Genomic DNA, 23,160 nt, shown 5'->3' on the forward strand with positions numbered 1-23,160 from the left:
GTGTTTTTCTAGCACAGAAAAAGTAGTGAATACGTGTCGCAGTATTCAAGATAGTAAATGTGTGGGGATCTTCGCAAAGTACGCTTTTCAAACTTAAAGATCATTCAGGATAATAAGAGTAGGTCAGAAATAATTGAAATGCTATGTGAAAATACATGTCGAATTTTCCATTTTGACCATAGATGCACTTTAACCACTTCCTTACTGGGCACTTAAACCACCTTCCTGCCCAGACCAATTTTCTGCTTTCAGCACTGACGCACTTTGAATGACGATTGTGTGGTCATACAACACTGTACACAAATGATATTTTTATCATTTTTTTCCCCCACAAATAATAGTTTTCTTTTGGTGGTATTTGATCACCTCTGTGGTTTTTATTTTTTGTGCTATAAACAAAAAAAGACAGAAAATTTTGAAAAAAACACAATTTTTTAACTTTTTGCTATAATAATTTCCCTTTTTTTTTTTTTTCGTCGCTTAGGCCGATACGTATTCTTCTACATATTTTTGGTAAAAAAAATCGCAATAAGCGTTTATTGATTGGTTTGCACAAAAGGTATAGCGCCTACAAAATAGGGGATAGATTTATGACATTTTTATTTTATTTTTATTTTTTTACTGGTAATGGCGGTGATCTGCGATTTTTTTTGTCAGGCCTGCAATATTGCGGCGGACATATTGGACACTTTTGACACTATTCACCATTCACATTTATACAGCAGACAGTGCTATAAATATGCACTGATTACTATATAAATGTGACTGGCAGGGAAGGGGTTAACACTAGGGGTGATCAAGGGGTAAATGTGTTTCCTGGGAGTGATTCCTACTGTGGGAGAGGGGACTGACTGGGGGAGGTGACTGATTGGTGTCCCTATGTACAAGGGACACGGCATCGGTCTACTCTCTCCCCAGCAGGACGTGGAGCTCTGTGTTTACACTGCCGATCGCTATTAGCTGGCGGACATCGCGGCCGCCAGGAACGCGCATCGGCACCACATGACACAGCGGGCACAGCTTTTCCTCGGCGGCGCGCGGGGGGGAATGTAAACAGGAAGACGTCCAGGGACTTCCATCCGGCAGTTGAGAGCTGCGCTGTAGATGTCTTTTGTCTATAGCGCGGCTCTCAAGTGGTTAAATAGTAATAAGACTTGTATGTAGGGACAGTGAATATCTCCTAAATATGCGCCGTTTAGGAAATATTCATAGCTGATGAGGTCACTGGCACATGTGCAATTCGCTCTGCATTCAGGGAAAAAAGTGTACTGTCCATGCGAAGAGTGGCGTGTCGCAATTGTGACTCCTGTGCGCATGCACGTGAGTCATGTCATTGTGACCTGGTCATTTAAATGCCCAGAGAGCCCAAACCCAGTAGATAGACTGGGCGAAGATGGAAGTACCTGTGGTGGTGACATCATGCTTTTAGTGGGCTCCGTTTTCAAAGTTAAGGCTGGCATAATGTGCTAGTACACAGTGCACTAGCATAATATGCCATTAAAGTCGTTTTTACCTTCATGCATTCTATGCATACAAGTAAAAAACCTTTGGTGTGCGACTCCCTTATACTTACCTGAGCCCAATCTCGATCCAGCAATGTGCACAAGAGCAGCAGCTCTCTTGGCTCTCTCCCACCTCATTGGCTCAGACACAGCAGTAGTAGCCACTGGATCCTGTTTAATCACAGCCAGTGAGGAGGGAGCGGGGCTCAGGAACACCACCATGCACGAATGCCCCCATAGCAAGCGGCTTTCTATGGGGGCACTCAGCGGGGAGGAGGAGCCAGGAGTACTGGCGGGGGGACCTGAGAAGAGGAGGTTCAGGGTTGCACAGAGCAGGTATGTATGACACGTTTGTTCACTTGAACTTACAGGGGCCCTGGGTATTTCTTTGTTAAAATGAGTTTACTACCGCTTTAATATTAAAAACGATTGTATAGTATTCAGGTGACAATGGGTCAATGTGATCTTGTTGTTAATGTGGTAGAATAAAATCATGTAGGAGAAGACAGACAGACAGCTGTCTGAAAGCAAATGTGCCCTTTATATTCTTTCAGATATTCAGTTCCCCAGTCCTTGTTGTTCCAATGTAGATTTTCTAGAAACAGCTGCTTTCCATTACCAGTCTTCTTTCCATCTCCTCCTTGATTGTGATTTCGTATTCCTTCAGTACACAGAAGCAGCTGTTCCCTGTTAGCAAACTGTCAGCATTTCATTTCATTATGACAATTTTAGTGTAGTTCTTGTATAGAATCTAACTGTTGGGGGTTGTGTATTTGGTATTATCACTAATGGTCAGTGGATCTTCACAGGGAACACAATGTCCTGAAGTGCATTATTATATTACCTGGATTATTACTGCTGGCAGCAAACCATTAACTATTAATGAAGCGCCAATTCATATCAAATTTCATATTAAACAAGTATAAGCCCACTGTCCCTCTTTTGTCTGATAGTATACATTGAGTAATTACAATTTGCCCAGAGGCGTTTATATTTAAAGGAAGTTCAAGTAATAACCATGAAGCTCTATAGAGGAAGGTGTAAGGAAGAAATTTGTTTAAACAGGATATTGGAAATCATGTCGGGAGTTTACTCATTTATCTTTAAAATAATCAATGTCTGAGAAGCTTTCTAGACCAGAATATTGATTTCTGTCCTGACACTTTTACGTTTTGGTTTCCTTCTCCATCTGTGGGGATGCCGGTTAAGCGCATTTAAAGCCAAAGTAAATCCATCCATTTAACTGTTTCCTAAAGTCATTGCATTCTGTAAATGATGATGGTCGCGAGTGGTTGTAGCCCAACTGTGAAGCCATCAAATGACTGGTGTCATAACTGATCACATGTGCAGCAAAATGACAACTGCATATCAAACAGAGGCTAAGGTGGCAGCTTCCTGTAAAGCAGTGGTCTCCAAACTGCGGCCCTGTGCAGTAGTGTATTTAGGTTTTGTGCTGCCCTAGGCCTGACTAAACTCATGCACCCACTAATTTAAATGACCAACCTCTTCCTGTCAAGGCCACACCCCTTGCTGTTTAAGACCTACCCTTAAATTTTCGAGTGGGGGACACTGAGGGCCTGGGGGGAGGGGGGCAATGCATTCCCTTAATTTGCATAGATTTCCTCTCACTTCCTGTTTGGCTATGGGGCAGGAAGTGCAAGGAAATCTCTGCAATAAGACAGAGATAGTAAAAAATAAACTGACAGGGGCTATAACCCTCCTTTACTCTATCCAAAATGATAAAACGGTGTTGCCTATAGTTCTACTTTAAGCACAAATTTCTGATCATTTTATAGAGAGGACTAAAAAAATATAACCATGACATGGTGCAGCAGAAAACAGGAAGGTTTGTGGTCCAGAATGATGGGACATTCGAAATTAGAAGCATCCCCCCCCCCCCACAGTTGTGGAATGCTGACCGCCCGCATAACGGAAGTAGTGCAAATGGGGGCGCTAGACTAATTTGCCTCTCAGCCCAGTCCGCCCCATATAGTGTAGCGCAAGCTGTCATTTCTCACAATGTCACCGACAATGGGGCACAATTCCTCTCAAAGACACCGATGGGGGCTATTCCTTACAATGACACAAATGATTTAGGACAATTCCTTACAATGACACCAACCATGGGGCCCAGTTAGTCTCAATCACATGGACATAATGGATGGGGCACAATTCCTCCGAATGACACGAAGGATGGGGCACAATTCCTCCGAATGACACGAAGGATGGGGCACAATTCCTCCGAATGACACGAAGGATGGGGCACAATTCCTCCGAATGACACAAGGGATGGGGCACAATTCCTCCGAATGACACGAAGGATGGGGCACAATTCTTCCCAATGACACGAAGGATGGGGCACAATTCCTCCCAATGACACGAAGGATGGGGCACAATTCCTCCCAATGACACGAAGGATGGGGCACAATTCCTCCGAATGACATGAAGGATGGGGCACAATTCCTCCGAATGACATGAAGGATGGGGCACAATTCCTCCGAATGACACGAAGGATGGGGCACAATTCCTCCGAATGACACGAAGGATGGGGCACAATTCCTCCGAATGACACGAAGGATGGGGCACAATTCCTCCGAATGACACGAAGGATGGGGCACAATTCCTCCGAATGACACGAAGGATGGGGCACAATTCCTCCGAATGACACGAAGGATGGGGCACAATTCCTCCGAATGACACGAAGGATGGGGCACAATTCCTCCGAATGACACGAAGGATGGGGCACAATTCCTCCGAATGACACGATGGATGGGGCACAATTCCTCCCAATGACAGGAAGGATGGGGCACAATTCCTCCCAATGACAGGAAGGATGGGGCACAATTCCTCCCAATGACAGGAAGGATGGGGCACAATTCCTCCCAATGACAGGAAGGATGGGGCACAATTCCTCCCAATGACAGGAAGGATAGGGCACAATTCTTTCCCTTTCACACTGACCACTGTCCGGCCTTCGTAAAGTCTGAAGGACAGTGAACTGGTCCTTTTGTTTAGAAAGTTTGGAGACCCCTACTGTAAAGAATAGGGCTGTTTAGTGCCGTTTTAAACAGCTGTGAGAGGCATGTAACCCCTGAACTTGCTGCAGTGTTATTTATCTGGCTTCAGAAAATGAACATTTGTATTTCATAGAAGAACTTTAATCATTTGTAGTGGAAGCCAGACAAACGTTCACTTTCATCTACAGTATATTGGGTTGTTGGCAGATAAAAGGGTAGGTGGGATGAGTGATTGCTATGACCAGGGATAAGGATATGTGTCTGGGTTTGGTTTTCAGGGAGTTCATCGAACCCAGAGCAAAAACTTAATGTTGAGCCTCATTTTCTGGCAGGCAAATCTTGATAAACAATTATGGCATTTTTTAAGGCTAATCGGCAATTGGTTATAAAAAAAAAAGGGATGTTGAGCTGGGCACATGTACCAATGCAAAAACACTTTTTTGAGAGGGTCCTCGTTTTAATACGTCTTTCAGGACGGTATATGAAAGACACCAGTTCGTTAAGCTGCATATGTTATGGAACAGTACGCTTTTCACAGATAGTGCAGAATACAGTGTTGCTGACGCTGTCCATAAAGTTGTGCTGTTCTGTAACCCCGATGAGAGAAGAGGATCAAGGGGCTGCAATCAGGACAGTCAAGGGAAGGCTATTGTATTCTGACATGGAGGAACTCCCTTTGTCAGAATACACAGATCAACACTTGCATCCATTGGTTTTTCAGCATTGGCCGGCTTCTGTTGAACAGACAGCAGTTCACACGGACTGAAAGTCGCAGTTCCTTTTGAGCCTGTCTGTGTATACCACGGGTGCCCAACCAGTGGCCCGGGATTGAATTGGGAGGCAGGGGTTCTGCGGAAGGTAGTAGGATTTTTGTTTGTGTTTTTTTTTTTTATAGTGTTTACAGGTTTACATTTTTTTAATTATAATTTTTTACATTTTTTTTTGTATTCCTTTTTTTGTAAGGCCGTCCCTGCCATGGTGAAAAAAACTCTGTGTGGTTGCAGAAAAATACAGTAAACTACCTACACTCGCACTACATTATTAACAAATATCTAAAGCCACAATTTGTTTTTACTTATTTATTTTTTATTTTTTTAAAGCTTTGGATACAGTATTGAAAGGTTAAATCCCATGGCAATTATTTATAGTTTTAATATGTCTGGTTGTAATTGTGGCGGTAAAGCCACGTTTCAGCTGGCTGCTTTTACTACCCTCCAGCCGCCCGTGTGAAAGAACTTTATACCCCCAAAAAATGTTGTCTTTTCATACTTTAAAAATCCTCCCGTAACAAATCACAAGGCATTGGTATGCTCAATGCTGAAATGGCTAATGAATGTCGTACATTCCACTACTAGCAAAGAAAATTGTATTTGCTGTGTCAAATCCAGTGTGTCTAATGTTTTGATCCTTCGGAGGTAAAAATAGACTCCAGTAATGTATGCTGATTTATTTTTAACAATGATTAAGAGCAGATTTGTTTATTTCTGGAAATAGCAATTGAGATGGATGATGAAGTGATCATTTCTTGAAAAGAAATGTAAGATTTTATTTTTCCAGCAGCTGGTAAATTTAGTCACAGGTTTTTTATTGCATTTTTAGAAAACTTTGTGCTGTTAATTTAAAACGATAAAAATCTGTATATGATTCTGATTTTATTTATGCGACATTTACAAGGCAGACATGCAGTACCTGAAAATACAAAGAGGTAAAGTAGGACAACCTGAAGCAGCAGGGGAGCCTTTGATGTTGGCATTGGTAAAGTGATGTGAGAATACATACAGTACATAAATACACTTTTATTTATGTACAAGTGTTTCAGTAAATTTAATTTTAAAGTGAAAGGTAAATATGCTGAAATTGCCAAGAAGAAAGATTCTATTTTGAATGTTTTCGCTTTTAAATGGAGATTGAAAAAAACTACTTGCTCCTGGCTTATTTATTTAATTGTTGCTATTGTGACATTTTTTTCAGGCTGAAACGTTGTAGTTTTTTTGTTTCCTGGTGCTTGCGTAGGCTGGCCCTTTGGCGTGTGTCAGTTCTGAAATGATGTCACCCGTAGGTAATGAGCCATCGATCATCTCTGTATGTGCTACCTTTTATAGTGCAACCTGTGTTCCTCAGGTGGGAGTAGATTTAGAATCAAAGGCATATCTGAATCATGTGCCAACTATTGACTTAAGCATTGCTGCCTAAAATAAGTTTCATAATGTGCATCTCCTAGAAATAAAATAGGCTTGTTATAAATCCAGGAATGTAGCGCTGGAATCTAGGGTCAGTAGGTACTGACAAGCTGCTTAAAGCAACCAATCCAAAGGGATAAGATGATGTAACTTGGAAAAAGGGAAGCTGCATCTGGCGGCAGGCTAGTGACGAGCTGCATCTGGCGGCGAGCCAGGGGCGAGCTGCATCTGGCGGCGAGCCAGGGGCGAGCTGCATCTGGCGGCGAGCCAGGGGCGAGCTGCATCTGGCGGCGAGCCAGGGGCGAGCTGCATCTGGCGGCGGGCCAGGGGCGAGCTGCATCTGGCGGCGGGCCAGGGGCGAGCTGCATCTGGCGGCGGGCCAGGGGCGAGCTGCATCTGGCGGCGGGCCAGGGGCGAGCTGCATCTGGCGGCGGGCCAGGGGCGAGCTGCATCTGGCGACTTAGGGATCCCACTGAATCTGCATTATTGTGAGTTGAACTATTTAAGTATGTATTATAATGTAATAATATAAATAAAGCGCTGCAGTCCTGATACCATGGTGTCAGGATGATTGAAGCTTGAAGCGCTAACACAACACATCCTGATTCTGCTGTTGAGGGTTCGGAACCGCTGTTCTAGAGAGTGTCCTGACTTTTATATTTGCTTTTTTGATATATCCCCTTAAGTATTTGGGGAATTGCTATTTCTGTCTACGTATTTGATATATATACATACATAGTATATATGTGAACCTAAAAGTGATATTTACATTTCCAGTAGAGGATTAAAAAGATAAATCATTGTATAATTTTATAAATAATGGACCAGGACCAGTGGGAACACCCTTAGTCATGGATGCTCAACCTGTGACCCTCCAGCTGTTGCAAAACTACAATTCCCATCATGCCTCTGAATTTAGGAGTCATGCTGGTACCTGTCAGTCTTGCAATGCATCGTGGGACTTGTAGTTCTGCAACAGCTGGAGAGCCACAGATTGTGTACCAATGCCCAAAGGTGGGTAGACAAGGTAAAAAAGGGGTAGGAAGAGCTTGCCAAACCATTCCGCAAGAAATATAATGGGACACAAGTTGTCGAATCCCTCCAGACTACATATATAACTGAATTGTCGCTTCTGGGTGGACTGACCGTTGTCTATGTGCTCTTTACATAGATACATGGAAAATGTGTCTTTATTGGCCGCCTCTTTTTGCCATCAAAAACCTGCAGCCTATATAGACGTGTTGTTTAATTTACAGACTGATAAGCTGTGGTCACACATTGCAGTGTGAGGAGGGGAGTACACCCCAGGCATGGGGAAACCTCTGACCATGTAACTGAAAACATCCACAATGTGCTGCTTTGCATTTCATAAATTGCTTCCAGATGCGCTCCTTGATCTTTCCTCTGGAGACCAGATTTCATTCTGTTTTTAGTCTGCAGCAGCTCTCTCCTTTTTGGGAAACATATTTGCTGGCTTGCGGAGTCTTTTTCTTATCTAAAATAGACATGTTTATTTGTGTATGACATCTATAGAAAAACTTGTAATGGAACACGAGAAGTAGGTTGGAATACGTCTCCGTGGCTTCCTGTGGAAATGCTTTATTCCATTGCAGTTCTGAATCATCGGATGAAATGCGCTGTCCAGTCACACTGATGTATTTATAATCTAGACTCACTTATATAAAAGACTGCTATAGCAATGTTGTATTGTGATAACTCTAATACTTATAATGATAGTGTTTAGTATATGCAATGGTTTTGGTTTAAAAGTGCCTTTATTTTCAAGCTTACCGACAGAAGTTACAGTGACAGTCGTTGGGCCAAACTATGCCACTGCCAAGGAGTGCCATCTTTTTAGTTACAGTTTATTTTTATTTTTTATATAAGACATTATTTGACATAAAAGAACAGACCATATATTAACTTAATGCATTAAAGTATAAGTTCCCCTTTTAGAAAAAAAATAAATAAGCTTTCATATTTTTGCAGATAAAAAAATGTGTATTATTTTTATTATTAACCACTTGACCACCGGGCCTATTCTGGCACTTCTCTCCTTCATGTGAAAATCACAATTTTTTTTTGCTAGAAAATTAATCAGAACCCCCAAACATTATATATTTATTTTTAGCAGACATCCTAGGGAATAAAATGGCAGTCATTGCAATACTTTTTGTCACACCGTATTTGCGCAGCGGTCTTACAAGCGCACTTTTTTGGGAAAAAAATCACTTTTTTGAATTAAAAAATAAGACAACAATAATTTTTGCCCAATTTGTTTATATATTGTGAAAGATAATGTTACGCCGAGTAAAATGATACCCAACATGACACGCTTAAAAATTGCGCCCGCTCGTGGCATGGCGTCCAACTTTTACCCTTAAAAATCTCGATAGGCGACGTTTAAAAAATTCTACAGGTTGCATTTTTTGAGCTACAGAGGAGGTCTAGGGCTAGAATTATTGCTCTCGCTCTAACGATCGCGGCGATACCTCACTTGTGTGGTTTGAACACCGTTTTCATATGTGGGCGCTACTCGCGTATGCGTTCGCTTTTGCGCGCGAGCTCGTCGGGACGGGGCGTTTTAAAAAAAATGTTTTTGTTTTCTTATTTATTTTTATTTATTTTTATAATTTTTTACACTGAAATAAAAAAAAATAAAAAAATATCACTTTTATTCCTATTACAAGAAATGTAAACATCCCTTGTAATAGAAAAAAGCATGACAGGTCCTCTTAAATATGAGATCTGGGGTCAAAAAGACCTCAGATCTCATATTTAGGCTTAAATGCAAAAAAAGAAAAAAAAAATTAAACTGTCATTTTTTTAAATGACAGAAAAAAAAATGTTGCTTTAAGACGCTGGGCGGGACTGACGTTTTGACGTCACTTCCGCCCAGCAGAACTATGGGGACAGGCGAAGGAGATTTTTCCTTCAGTCTCGTCCCCAGTCACTTGCCGAACGGACCCGATCGCCGCTACCGACGGCTACGGTAAGCGGCGGGAGGGGGGCCCCTCTTCCGCCACCGATTAACGGCGATCTCACGGCGAATCTGCCGCGGAGACCGCCGTTATCGTTTACAGGACCGTCGGCACTAAAGATGCATACCTCGGTTGTGGCAGCAGCTGCTGCCGTTACCGAGATATACATCTTTAAAAACAGGACGTCTTTTTGACATGAGGCGGTGGGCAAGTGGTTAATATATATTGTATATATAATTTTTTTTTGGAGCCTGAGTGAGTGAGAGAGAAACTTTTATATAGCGCAACACACGCAAACTGAATCGCCTCTGAGCGCTTGGTATCCATTCCCTGGGCCCTCAGAAGAGACGGGTCTTGATCTTTCTCCTGAAGGCCAGGTGGTTTACCTCCAATTGGATGGTGGTTGGTAGAGCGTTCCATAGTCTGGGTCCTTGGACCGCAAATCTTCGTTCTCCTTTGGACTTGTATCTGGCTTTGGGTATCTTGAGTAGATTTTGGTTGGTTGATCTCAGAATGCGATTGGTTTTGTGAGCTTTTAGTTTCTCGCATAGATATTGGGGGGCATTTCCCAGAATACACGTATGCGTTAGACAGAGTGCTTTGAAAGTGATTCTGTCTTTTATGGGCAACCAATGAAGGGATCTCAACGAAGGTGAGATTGATTCCCATGTTTTTTTCCCAGTCACAAGTCGAGCAGCCGTATTTTGAACGACTTGCAGACGAGTGATTTGGTATTTTGGGAGTCCAAGATAGAGGGCATTTGCATTGTCAAGTCTGGAGTTGATAAGTGTCCCCACCACAACTGCTATGTGCCCTGTAAGTGCCCGTTCACACTACCGCAAATTGGGATCCGACTTGTCGCCCGACATGAGAAATTACATTAAAGTGAATGAGAGCCGTCTTAATGCACACTACTAAAGTCGCTCCGACTTCAGAAAAGGTTCCTGTACTACTTCTAGGCAACTTCTAGGCAACTTGTACCCATTGATTTCAATGGAAGTTTCCTCCAAAGTCGGATTAGTGTCTTAACGGAAGCAACTTTACAGGAAGAGAAAATTAGTTTTCTCAAGCAAACCCCTCCCTGCCACAGAGCTGATTATTGTTTGATTGGCCACTGGCAAAGTTGCCTGTCCTGGAGGCGACTCGAAGTTGCCTCGCAAAGTCGTGCCAACTTTCATGTCGCTGTAGTGTGAACCGGCACTAAAGCACTGCACAAGCAAATCAGCAGATCACTGGTGCCATTCAGGTCTCCTGCAGATCTGTCAGTGTATGTGTGTGTCCGTACATGTCATTATGGGCAACCAGATACAATCTGACAGGAACAATCATAGAGAACTACAAGCTGACAGCTGCAAAGGATGTTGGGACAGACCTGTGTGAATGAATGACATGGCTGTGTGGGCAAAGCCCCCGCACAGCAGTGCGGATTCCAGAAAGTGACAGCTAGTACAGGGAACTTCAGGCAGCGGCTTCAGCATTGGGAGCATGTTACATGTTCCCCCCTAAAACATCTAGCATGTTCCCAACAGTGAACTTCTCCTTTTTAAGGTAAACAAAAAAAAAACTTCTGGATCCACCCCCTATACTTATTTGAGCTCTATCTCAATCCAGCAACATGCATGAGTGCAGCAGCACTCCATGGTCTCTCTCTCCTCATTCGCTCACAATTGCTCCTGCTGCTGTCAATCAGTCAGTGAGCCAATGAGGAGGGAGCAGGGTTGGGGCGGAGCCATGCTCTGTGTGTGAATGGATAATGTCGGGAGCGAGCCTGCTCAAGTACCCCAATAGTAACAGGCTTGCTATAGGGGCACTTAGCAGGCAGGAGGCATTTGGACCACCAGTGAGGGACCCAAAAAGAAGAGGATTGGTGCTGAATACATAGGTTATGTACACTCTTGCATGTCGTGCTGTCCCTTTGCAGTCATATTCATGAGCCCTAAAATAAAGTGAATAGCAGAATAACAGTAGTCGTATGAACTTGGTGTCTACCTCTGCTTAGGCTTTTTACCACCCTGAAATTAAAGGGGTTGTAATGTAAATGTTTTTTTTTTTTCTTTTTCTAAATAGGTTCCCTTAAGCTAGTGCATTGTTGGTTCTCTAACCTTTTCCTTTGATTTCCCTTCAAAAATGTTTTTTTTCTTTGTCTGAATTTCTCACTTCCTGTTTCTCCTCGGTAAGCTTGCCACCATCATCCATAAGTGAACCAACATGCACTAGCTTAAAGGAACCTATTTAGAAAATAAAAAACGAACCTTTACAACCCCTTTAAACCTTTCCCAACCAGGGTTCCGTGGATCCCTGGGGTTCCTCCAGAGGTTCCTAGGGGTTTCTTGAGCAGTGAACCACGGTGGATATTGATCTCCAACCTGCACCATCAGTGAAGAAGGCAAATTTCCACTAACATCCAATGTAGGGCTCACTTCTAGAATGACCTGCAAAGTAAGAGGAGACTTTTCATATGATCACTAATGTAAGGGGGGGCCTTCTCCTCTGGCCCCTAGTACAAATTCCAGTCTCTTTACCTTCTAGCGGCTGTTGTTGTTCATTTTGTGATTATTGCTGAAAATAAATGTTTAAATTATATAGCGCTAATGTATGATGAAATGTAGATATATATATTTTAGCAGAGTATCTCTAGTAGCTAGAATTTATTTTAAGGGTTCCTCTAGTGCTGAGAAAAGCTGTTCTAGTAGGCTGCCATGGTTGAGAGCCTGGACTTCCCTTTTCCAGCCTCGCACCTTACTGATGGTCCATTATTGTTCTAGGCAGCCTCACTAACTAATACAATCTGGACTTGGGAGTGGTGAGACCATGGCAGCTAGTTGAAATATGTATAAGTGCATCCCAGAATGCACTCAGTAGGGAAACTAAAGGAAATGCTTGTAGAAGGCTTTAGGTTTATTATAAGGGTTTCCTATGTGGTTGTGTATAAAGGATGTTTCTTTCGATATGAGTCTGCATGTCAGTGTTTGATATCTTCAGCTTTTCTCTTTATATTATGTGTGTACATACTAGTGTTGCTGTGGGTGAGGTTTTTTTCCACGGTATAGTAACGTCAGAAGGCTTTTGTTTTTTCCTATTGCTTTTAATATTTTTACATGTTGTGACAGAGCAATGTACCTCATCTTAAAGAGACCCTGTCAACAACTTTTAAAATACTGCATGTAAAAGCAGGTAAAATCAAGTATTTTACGTACTTTACATGGTTTGTCTTTCCATATATTTTTTTTTTTAATTCAGTTGCAATGTTCATTTTAATGCTGAATTTCAGGAATTCAGTGATTTTGCAAAACAATGCAGGCACACAATGTGTTAAACTAAGTTGCATGTGACCTCCGGACTTATCTCTGTTACTATTATTTGACAGATTTATTGCACTTAGTTACAGTCTGGTTGAAAAAAGACACACGTCCATCTAGTTCAACCAATAGAAGGAAAAAATATATATATATTATACAATCCTATACCCACAGTTGATCTAGAGCAAGGGTGTCAAACTCAATTTCATTGTGGGCCGCATCAACATTATGATTGCCCTCAAAAGGGCCGGTTGTATCTGTAAGATTAGATGTCCAGTGCATCCCTTCCCCTTAGATTAGATGTCAAGAGCCACCCCACCATCGGAAGTTGAGTCCCCCACTCTACCTTACATCACAGTGCACCCCCTTTCCTTATGCTGCTGCTTGAAAGAAGCTGGATGCATTGCTTGAAAGCAGAAAGTAAGGGTCTGGAGTAGGACCAGAGGAGGGCTAGCTGCAGGAGAGGTGCAAGGGTCACATGAAATGGCCTGGAGGACCGAATTCGGCCCGCGGGCCTTGTGTTTGACATCTGTGATCTAGAGGAAGGCAAACACCAATAAAGCATGATACAATTTACTCCAGCAGGGGAAAGAATTCCTTCCTGATCCCCCCGATAGTCGTATTCCCTGGATCAACTTTACCAGTATACCCTCACTACATACAGAATCCGGCCCCAACCCTTAAACCTTTGCAAACAGATGATACTAAAAGACTGAAAAAACAGTCATGCTCAGGAGCGCCTGTGGCGTACACACGATCAGATTTTCGGACGACCAAACGTCCGTTTTTTTTTTTTTGTATGTGTTTTTTTCGTTTCTGAGCATGCGTAGTCCTCTGCTTCTGATTTTTTTTTTTTCGTACAAAAACTGTACTAACTAAGCAAAAATCTGACGTAGAGTTCACGTACGACCAAAATTTTATAGTCTGCCCAGCCAGCTTTTGTCTGATGAAAAATTGGAATCGGCTGTCGAAAGCACCGTACGAACTATCTGAAAATCGGCAGATTGTTCGTTCGAACTAAAATTTTCTTTGGATTTTCTGTTCGTGTGTACAGGCCTTTAGTCTTGGAAAGATTTCAACCAATATAAATCTGCCCTCCAAAAATACAATTCAAGCCTTACTGCCAAACTTATCACTCTCATTAACAACTTCTCATTCTGTCCCATCAACTCTTCTCTACCTTCAACTCTCTGTTTCATCCTCTGCTGCCTCCACTCACCAACTCACTCACTGCCCAGGAGATCGCCAATCACTTCAAACAGAAGATTGATACAATTCGTGAGGAAGATCTCTACCATGCAGATACCCTCCACGCTTTACACTTCATGCCAACGGGTACAATCATTGCGTCCCTCTTTCCGCCCCATCACTATTGACAAGGTTGCTAAACTACTTGCTAACATACATCTTACCACCTGCCCTCTGGATCCTGTTCCTTTGCAAATGCTACGTTCACCCTCTGGCTTTATTCTACACTCTAACCCACATCTTCAATCTCTCCCTCTCCTGGCATCTTCCCCCAACTCTCTAAAACATGCACTTGTCGGCCCTATACTTAAAAAGCTCTTACTGGACCCATCCAATCCTAACAACCTACCCCCCATCTCCTTGCTCCCCTTTTTATCCAAACTCCTTGAATGTCTGGTCTACAATGGACTGAGCGACCATTTTGCAGATAATGGCCTTCTAATACCATAATACCACTATAGAGCTTATGATCTACCAGAACACCCAGATCCTTCTCCACCATTGACTCCCCCAGCTGTTCTCCTAGTATTCATGATGCGTGCATGTTTCTATTCCCCAAGCACATAACTTTACATTTTTCAAGGTTAACATTTGCCACATAGTTGCCCAATTAAACAGTGCATTGAGGTTGGCTTGTAAGCTGAGACATCATGTGCAGACAATAATCCACTGCATAGCTTGTTTTCATCTTTTAATCCCATACCCTTATTTATAAATATATTAACTGCTTGCCGACCAGCCGCCTCAGTTTAACCACGGCAGAATGGCATGGCTGGCCACTAGGGCCGTGCGGCTCTCCGCCGAAGCCCCTAGTGTTAACCCCCGCCAGTGACATTTATACGGTAATCAGTGCATTTTTATAGCACTAATCGCTGTATAATTGGTCCCAAAAATGTGTCAAAAGTGTCCGATGTGTCCGCTGCAATATCACAGTCACAATAAAAATCGCATATCGTCGACATTACTAGTAAAAAAAAAATACTAAAATTGCCATAAATCTATCCCTATTTTGTAACTTTTGTGCAAACCAATGTACGCTTATTATTTTTTTTTATTTATTTATTTATTTATTTTTTTACCAAAAATATGTAGAATACATATCGGCCTAAACTGAGGAAAAATTTTGCTTTTTTTTTTTTTTTAAATGGGGATATTTATTTTAGCAAAAAGTACAAAATATTGTGTGTGTTTTTTCTTAAAAATTTACTTTTTTTTTTTTATACCGCAGATGATCAAAAGAAAGCTCTATTTGTGGGGAAAAGAAGGGTGTAATTTTTGTTTGGGAGCTACGTCGAACGACTGTGCAATTGTCAGTTAAAGCGACGCAGTGCCGTATCGCAAAAAAATGGCCTGGTCATTGAGCAGCCAAATCTTCAGAAGTGGTTTAAAAATTAGGGGTCCCATCACTGAACCTTGGGGGTACGCCAATAATAACCTTAGACCATTCAGGGTATGAATCATTAACCACTACTCTCTGAATTAACACTTTTAGCCAGTTTTCTATCCATTTACAAATTGATTCTATATGTGTGTGGATCTGTGTCAAATGCTTTGGCAAAATCGAAATCTACATCCACAGCCACTCATTTGTCCAAGGTTTTCCTTAGCTCCTCATAAAATGAAGTCAGATTGTTGTCTGACCGCGTCTGTCTTTCATGAATCCATGCTGTCTGTTAATTAAAATATTTTTATCCAGCAAAAACTCTATGTGGTCTTTTATTAACCACTTAAGGACCGCCTCCTGCAGATATACGTCGGTAGAATGGCACGGCTGGGCACAAGCACGTACCTGTACGTCCTCTTTAAGTGCCCAGCTGTGGGGCTCGTGCCCGCGGACCGGTCCGAAGCTCCGCGGCCACAGGACCCGATTGCCGCCGGAGTCCCACGATCGGTCCTCGGAGCTGAAGAACGGGGAGCGCTGTGTGCAAACACAGCTTCCCTGTTCTTCACAGTGGCAGCTTCATTGATCGTGTGTTCCCTAATATAGGGAAACACGATCAATGACATCACACGTCCAGCCCTGCCCCCTAGAGTTAGAAAAACATATGAGGTCACACATAACCCCTACAGCGCCCCCTAGTGGTTAATTCCCAAACGGCAATTGTAATTTTCACAGTAAACAATGCATTTTTATAGCATTTTTTGCTGTGAAAATGACAATGGTCCCAAAAATGTGTCAAAATTGTCCGATGTGTCCGCCATAATGTTGCAGTCATGAAAAAAATCGCTGATCGCCGCCATTAGTAGAAGTTTTTTTTTTTTATATAAAAATGCAATACAACTATCCCCTATTTTGTAAACGCTATACATTTTGCGCAAACCAATCAATAAACGCTTATTGCAATTTTCTTTTATACCAAAAATAGGTAGACGAATACGTATCAGCCTAAACTGAGGAAAAAAAATGTTTTATCTTTTTGGGGGATATTTATTATAGCAAAAATTAAAAAATATTGAATTTTTTTCAAAATTGTCGCTCTATTTTTGTTTATAGCGCAAAAAATAAAAACCGCAGAGGTGATCAAATACCACCAAAAGAAATCTCTATTTGTGGGAAAAAAAGGACGCCAATTTTGTTTGGGAGCCACGTCGCGCTACCGCGCAATTGTCAGTTAAAGCGACGCAGTGCCGAATCGCAAAAAGTGGCCCGGTCATTGACCAGCAATATGGTCCGGGGCTGAAGTGGTTAATAGATGGAACGATGAAAAAAATCACTGAAGGTCCTTTTAAGTGACAACTCTTAAGTTTTTTCCGTATTATCAGGATCAACCGGTATTTTATGAATTTCTTTGACACTTTCAATGGTATATTATACAGACCAAAAGGGGTTTTCATACACTTTAATGAAAAACAAGGTTTTGACAACTCTTTCTCTAATGACCACTCTCAAAATAAAAGTTCTCACCATCTGAATCTTTGTGATGAACTGTAATGATTCAAGGAGGAGAGGGGTTGGTTAGAGAACCTGGGGAAAGAGTTGAGAGGAAAGAAGAAAAGGGGAGAGAAAAGAGAAATAAGAAAGAAGAAAAGAAGGGGAGAGGAGGAGAAAAAAGGGCGTAGGGGGAGAAAAGAGAAAATTAAGTTGGAAACACAAGGATAGCACTCACATGGGCCACATCTGTAATAATATTAGGGGAGAAACAATATCAAGCAAGTGGACATTGATGGTCAGACTTTAAGGCCAAGGAAGTATGGTTTTGTAAAAATATATAATTTAATAGCATATAAATAAATTAAACAGGATATACATAAAATAAATAAGTTCAAGAAAAATTATCACAAATTCATCAACAGTAGATGACCACTGTACATTCCTCCGAAGTCGCCAACGCACGTTTCGCCGTGGGGCTTCTTCAGGGCGAAGATGAGGAATATATAGTTAGCAGAGAGATAGAAACTTATATGGCTGGTGGTCCCTCGATGGGTGCGTCCACGGGGCATATAAGATGGAAATATACCAAGTCGGGAGGTAAGCTTTAGGCACAAGCTTCCATATATCGAAAATCTTAGGTGAGTCGAAAGAGTCAAGACTGCAAGTCCAAGAGGTGGAAGATATGTACCACAGGAAGAGTTAATACTCGGACTATTTTTATGAAGTCCTGAGCACACTGGGACAGCAGATGGCAGTATAACAGCAATGTGGAGGGGCTTACATAGAGAAACTCTTTCTGTAGCAGCCTTTGTATGGGGCTTTTGTACAGGCCCTATAACTGATTGCAGCAATGCGTCTGTGTCCCAGGGTGTACACACGGTAACACGTGTTACCGTGTGTACACCCTGGGACACAGACGCATTGCTGCAATCAGTTATAGGGCCTGTACAAAAGCCCCATACAAAGGCTGCTACAGAAAGGGTTTCTCTATGTAAGCCCCTCCACATTGCTGTTATACTGCCATCTGCTGTCCCAGTGTGCTCAGGACTTCATAAAAATAGTCCGAGTATTAACTCTTCCTGTGGTACATATCTTCCACCTCTTGGACTTGCAGTCTTGACTCTTTCGACTCACCTAAGATTTTCGATATATGGAAGCTTGTGCCTAAAGCTTACCTCCCGACTTGGTATATTTCCATCTTATATGCCCCGTGGACGCACCCATCGAGGGACCACCAGCCATATAAGTTTCTATCTCTCTGCTAACTATATATTCCTCATCTTCGCCCTGAAGAAGCCCCACGGCGAAACGTGCGTTGGCGACTTCGGAGGAATGTACAGTGGTCATCTACTGTTGATGAATTTGTGATAATTTTTCTTGAACTTATTTATTTTATGTATATCCTGTTTAATTTATTTATATGCTATTAAATTATATATTTTTACAAAACCATACTTCCTTGGCCTTAAAGTCTGACCATCAATGTCCACTTGCTTGATATTGTTTCTCCCCTAACTTTGTGATGAACTGGTCAAAATTTACTCAGTGGGTGGCCCTGTCTGACAGACATCCCTGGATTGAAAAATCAAAGGAGCTGATCAGAAAAATGTCATCTGAAAAGCGGGTGCATTTTTGAACATGGAATACCTGAAGTTGAAGATTTGTCTATCTACGCTTTGTAGCGTGGATAGAGGAATCTGTTTATTTTTTCTTTTAGCATTTAGACTGCATGAAAATGCGATCAGTGTATAGCCAGATTAAGAGCCAAGGGGCCGGATTCAAGAAGCAATTGCGCCTGTGTAACCATAGGTTACACAGCGCAATTGCTTACTTGCCCCGGCGTAACGAGTGCTCCTGATTCAGGAACCTCGTTACGCCGACTGCAGCCTAAGATCTGCGCGGCATAAGGCTCTTATGCCCGCATATCTTAGGCTGCATTCTTGCGGAGGACGCTAGGTGGCGTTCACGTTCTGCTCAGTGTATAGTATGCAAATTGCATACTAACACCGATTCACAACGTTGCGCGAGCCCTGCGTACGCAATTTACGTTGTTTACGTATGGCGGTTTTCGCACAAGGCTGCCCCTGCTATTAGCAGGGGCAGCCCATGTTACGTATACCCGTCGTTCCCGCGTCGCGAAATTTGAATTTTACGTTGTTTGCGTAAGTAAATCGTGAATGGCGCTGGACGCCATTCACGTTCACTTTGAAGCAAAAGACGTCCTTGCGACGTCATTTGCCGCAATGCACGTCGGGAAAGTTTCCCGACGGAGCATGTGCTCTATGATCGGCGTGGGAACGCGCCTAATTTAAATGATTCCCGCCCCCTACGGGATCATTTAAATTGCGCGCTCTAGCGCCGGGCAATTTGCCGGCGCGCCCGCGCAATTTACGTAGCTTCGGCTCCGTGAATCAAGGGCAGCGGAGCAAATTTGCGGGGGCGCAGGGCAAAAACCTTGCCCTGCGCCTCCGTAAATTATGCGCAATTCTACCTGAATCCGGGCCAAGGGCTTCTTCTTTTTTTTTTTTTCTTTTATTATGGAGCTAAAATACTTTTTTTTTTTTTTTTTTTTGAAGAGATTTTATTGACGTTTTTCAACAAACTGACAGAAAAAAACTGAAAAAAAGAACAATACAAAGAAAAAACACAATTACCGTACCAGATGGACTGGTTCCGATTGGTAGGAAATATGCTAAGACATAGGCAAATAAAGAGATTCCAATACAAAGGATATACAGTAGGCACACCGGGAAAAGGTGCATGTAGACCAATACGGGCACAGCAAAGGTGGGAGTCTATACATTAGAGATCCTTAGGGCACTGTCGGAGCTAAAATACTTCTTATAGGCATTAGCCACAGTGATCAAAATTGCAGCCACTCCACCATAAGTCTTGTTTACTGTATTCTACTTTATCTGCCTTGGAGGTCATTATTGTATGTCTGGGGATTGTGTATGTAAAATACAGTTTTGCATTTCCATTCTACAGTATACGGTCTATACTTTATATGTGTAAATAGTGTTGCATACTCCCTACTTGATACAGAAACCAGTAGGTTAGACAGATGTTCTCTACGTATAATACATTCAGGACGCTGCTTCAGGCTTTAATATACCTTTGAAAATGTCATTAGATTAGAATTATCACTTGTCGAATTTCTTTGTAATAAGCAAGAGCCTGCATTTGCCTTGACCTGTCAGAATGAAAATATATGGCTTTTAGTCGAGTTTTCTTCCATTAGTGAAAATGCTATTTCAACCTTTCTAGCAATACAGACCTTTAGATTTGCGTAGCACATTGATCTCTGCATTTTAACTTTGGGTGCCTGAGGCATTAACCTATAAATGCATGCAATGTGCACCATTTTCATGTACGTTTTTTGTTTAACCTATGTCTGAGCACAAGTTAACACTATGTATTTCCTCTCTCCCTCGCTCTTCACGACGCTGCTATATTTACCATCGCAACATCTCATTTACCCTTGGCGCTGGATTGCTGCTCCGATTCCCTTCGTTCCCAATTCTCAAACAGCCTCAATCTGAGATCAAAGACACCATTGTATCAACACGTAAGTGTTCAAGCATGCTTATTATTCTATGACACACCAACAGGAAGTGTTTTCTACGTTCGTTCATGCAATCTATGTTGAAAGTGGAAGTTTCAAGTACAACATGTTCTCAGTGGTTGATATCATTATTGCTTTCTGACCTGTAGGTAAATGTTATATTGTAACGTAAGCTGGCCTAGTAGAGTTTTGTTTAAAGAACTTCTCATTCGATTTTCTGATGGTTAGTGGGGTCAAATCGACTTTCACTTTCCAAAATTGAATGTTAAAATAATTTTTTTTTTAAATACTTTTGAGCGTCAAATTATCAAATGTTCTCGAGAAATTTTGTACAAATGTTTGTATGAAAATCTACCAGTGTATGGCCAGCTATAGACTTTATTTTTTATAAATTCTTTATTTTCAAAAAACAGTGTTACAAATTCCACAAAAAAAGACAAAACGTCTCACAATCATGACATAACATTTATCATGAAACTTGCCAATCCCATGGCTAACAAACTTTACTATTAAAAATACTGCTATACTCTTTTGTCATTAAAGTGTTAGTAAAGATTACATAAAAAAAAAATAAAAAAAATAACAAAACCTATCATACTTGCCTCCGCTGTTCAGCTCATTTTGCACAGTGAGTGGCCCCATACACATCTTCTGGGGGCCCTCGGCAGCTGTCTCGGATCCTCCCCTGGGAAGCGCTTTCCAAAGGGGAGTTCCTTGTGGCTCCCACGTCATTGGATTTGATTGACGGCATCGTAAGCCAATGGCTGCGCTGCTATCAATCTATCCAATGAAGAGCCGAGAAGTCAGCCCGAAATCCAGCGTGTTCTCGACGCGGAACTTTTGAGGGCTCAGGTAAATAAATGGGGGGGGGGGGGGGGGGCTGGGTGTGCTAAGCATCCGATTTTTTTTTCACCTTAGTGCATAGAATCCCTTTTAAGTTGTGTAATATTTTAACGCGATTACCTTGTAGACACATCATTTCTCCTTTTTATAGTTTGCTTAACCAAGTAGCTTCCTGGCTAAGACCAAAGAATAGAAAAACAAAGGATATAAAAATATATATATAAAGAAAAGAAAAAAGGAGCACCAAACACAATCGCCCATTTACCCCTCTATTCCCTGTTGGCTAAACTCTATGGGGTATATTGATAGTCCAATCACTACTGAGAGGCTAGACAGGTCTGTTCTAACTGTTCCTTATAGGTAAAATAACGCGTCCAGACTTTACAATATCTCTCCTCCTTGCTCTTTCAGCATCATAGTAAGGTTTTCCATTTGTTGGATTTCTGTTACCCTGGTAAGCCAGTGTGATCTAGTTGGAGGGGTGGTACTCTTCTACAATGCCGGTATGCATGCCCTCGCTGCCGTAAGGAGATGTTTTGGGAGTGAGTGATTGTATTTTTTTAATAGAGGGGTATTGTGTAGTAAGTAAAATGCCAGGTTTTCCCTAAGGGGTACACCTGTAACTATTTTTCCCAAAACAGGAACCATTATCCAAAACTCTTTCATCGTTGAACATTCCCAAAATATGTTTAACAAGGTGCCCTCAGACTCAATACATCGCCAACAAACATTTGAAACCTGTGGGAACATCCGATGCAGTACAACTGGGGTTCTGTACCATCTAGTAAGGATTGTATACCCTCCCTCTTGATACCTACTCGCCAATGATGCCTTATGTGCGAATGTAAGATCCTGTCCTTCTAAGCTTGAGAAAATGTATCCCCCACAATTGTAGGAAAGCGAGTTCTTGTGGTGCTTCCAGCCTAACCAACGAAGCATAGAAATGTGACAAAGCGTGTCTTAACTTATTTTTAATGCTGCTTTTTGCCAATTTTGTTCGCTTTCTTCCGCATATTGGTCCAATACTGTTTTTTCAGTACAGAACATTTATAGAAAGAAACATCACATTTGTTTAAAAAATGTCCACCTGAGTTTTTTTTGCATTCTTTATTTAATGGTGAGCAGAGAAATAAACTACCTTATTGACATATATCTGCATGCAGACAAGGTTTATATACAGACATTTTGCCATCAGAGAGTGTCAGACATTTATGCCTGGTATGGAAAAGTAAATAGTTTGATCAGTAATGCGTTAAGTGTCTTCCTACCACTCTCCTAAGTTTGTATATATTTTTGGACTAGGATAAGTTGGTGAGGTAGAACAAGTTGTACAGGAAGAGAAAATGGGGATAAGGGAGCCCTAAGGTGGTAGGAACTTTAGGAAGATAAGTAATGAAGGAAAAATAAGTCGGGGAGGAGGAGTACCCATTGGCTTGTCCTGCTCCCGGGCCGGCCCCAGGAAGGGCATAACTGACAAAGAGCATTTGGTTTTCTGTAATGGTGTAGGCTTTACATAAGGGGAGACCCTACTGTGCTGATTCCCTTTGGGATGCTGCATCCATATAGAGAAAACAAGATGTCCATATTTGGAAGAAGTTCTCTTCCTGGTTTGTCTTGGTGATAGTCAAACTTTCCATATGTTGGATTTCATCA

The 23,160-nt window shown here is 41.9% G+C and overlaps 1 protein-coding gene across 2 annotated transcripts in view; it reads left to right on the top strand.

Annotated features, from left to right (window-relative positions):
* OSBPL8 (oxysterol binding protein like 8) overlaps window positions 1–23,160 on the top strand; it is a 356,358-nt gene that overhangs the window by 126,944 nt on the left and 206,254 nt on the right. For both annotated transcript variants that reach the window (XM_040343960.1, XM_040343961.1), the window contains exon 4: window positions 20,631–20,667. In XM_040343960.1, the coding sequence (XP_040199894.1) occupies window positions 20,631–20,667 (37 nt within the window). The remainder of the gene's footprint in view (window positions 1–20,630; window positions 20,668–23,160) is intronic.

Source organism: Rana temporaria, chromosome 3, assembly GCF_905171775.1.
Source record: "Rana temporaria chromosome 3, aRanTem1.1, whole genome shotgun sequence".
Lineage (NCBI taxonomy): Eukaryota > Metazoa > Chordata > Amphibia > Anura > Ranidae > Rana > Rana temporaria.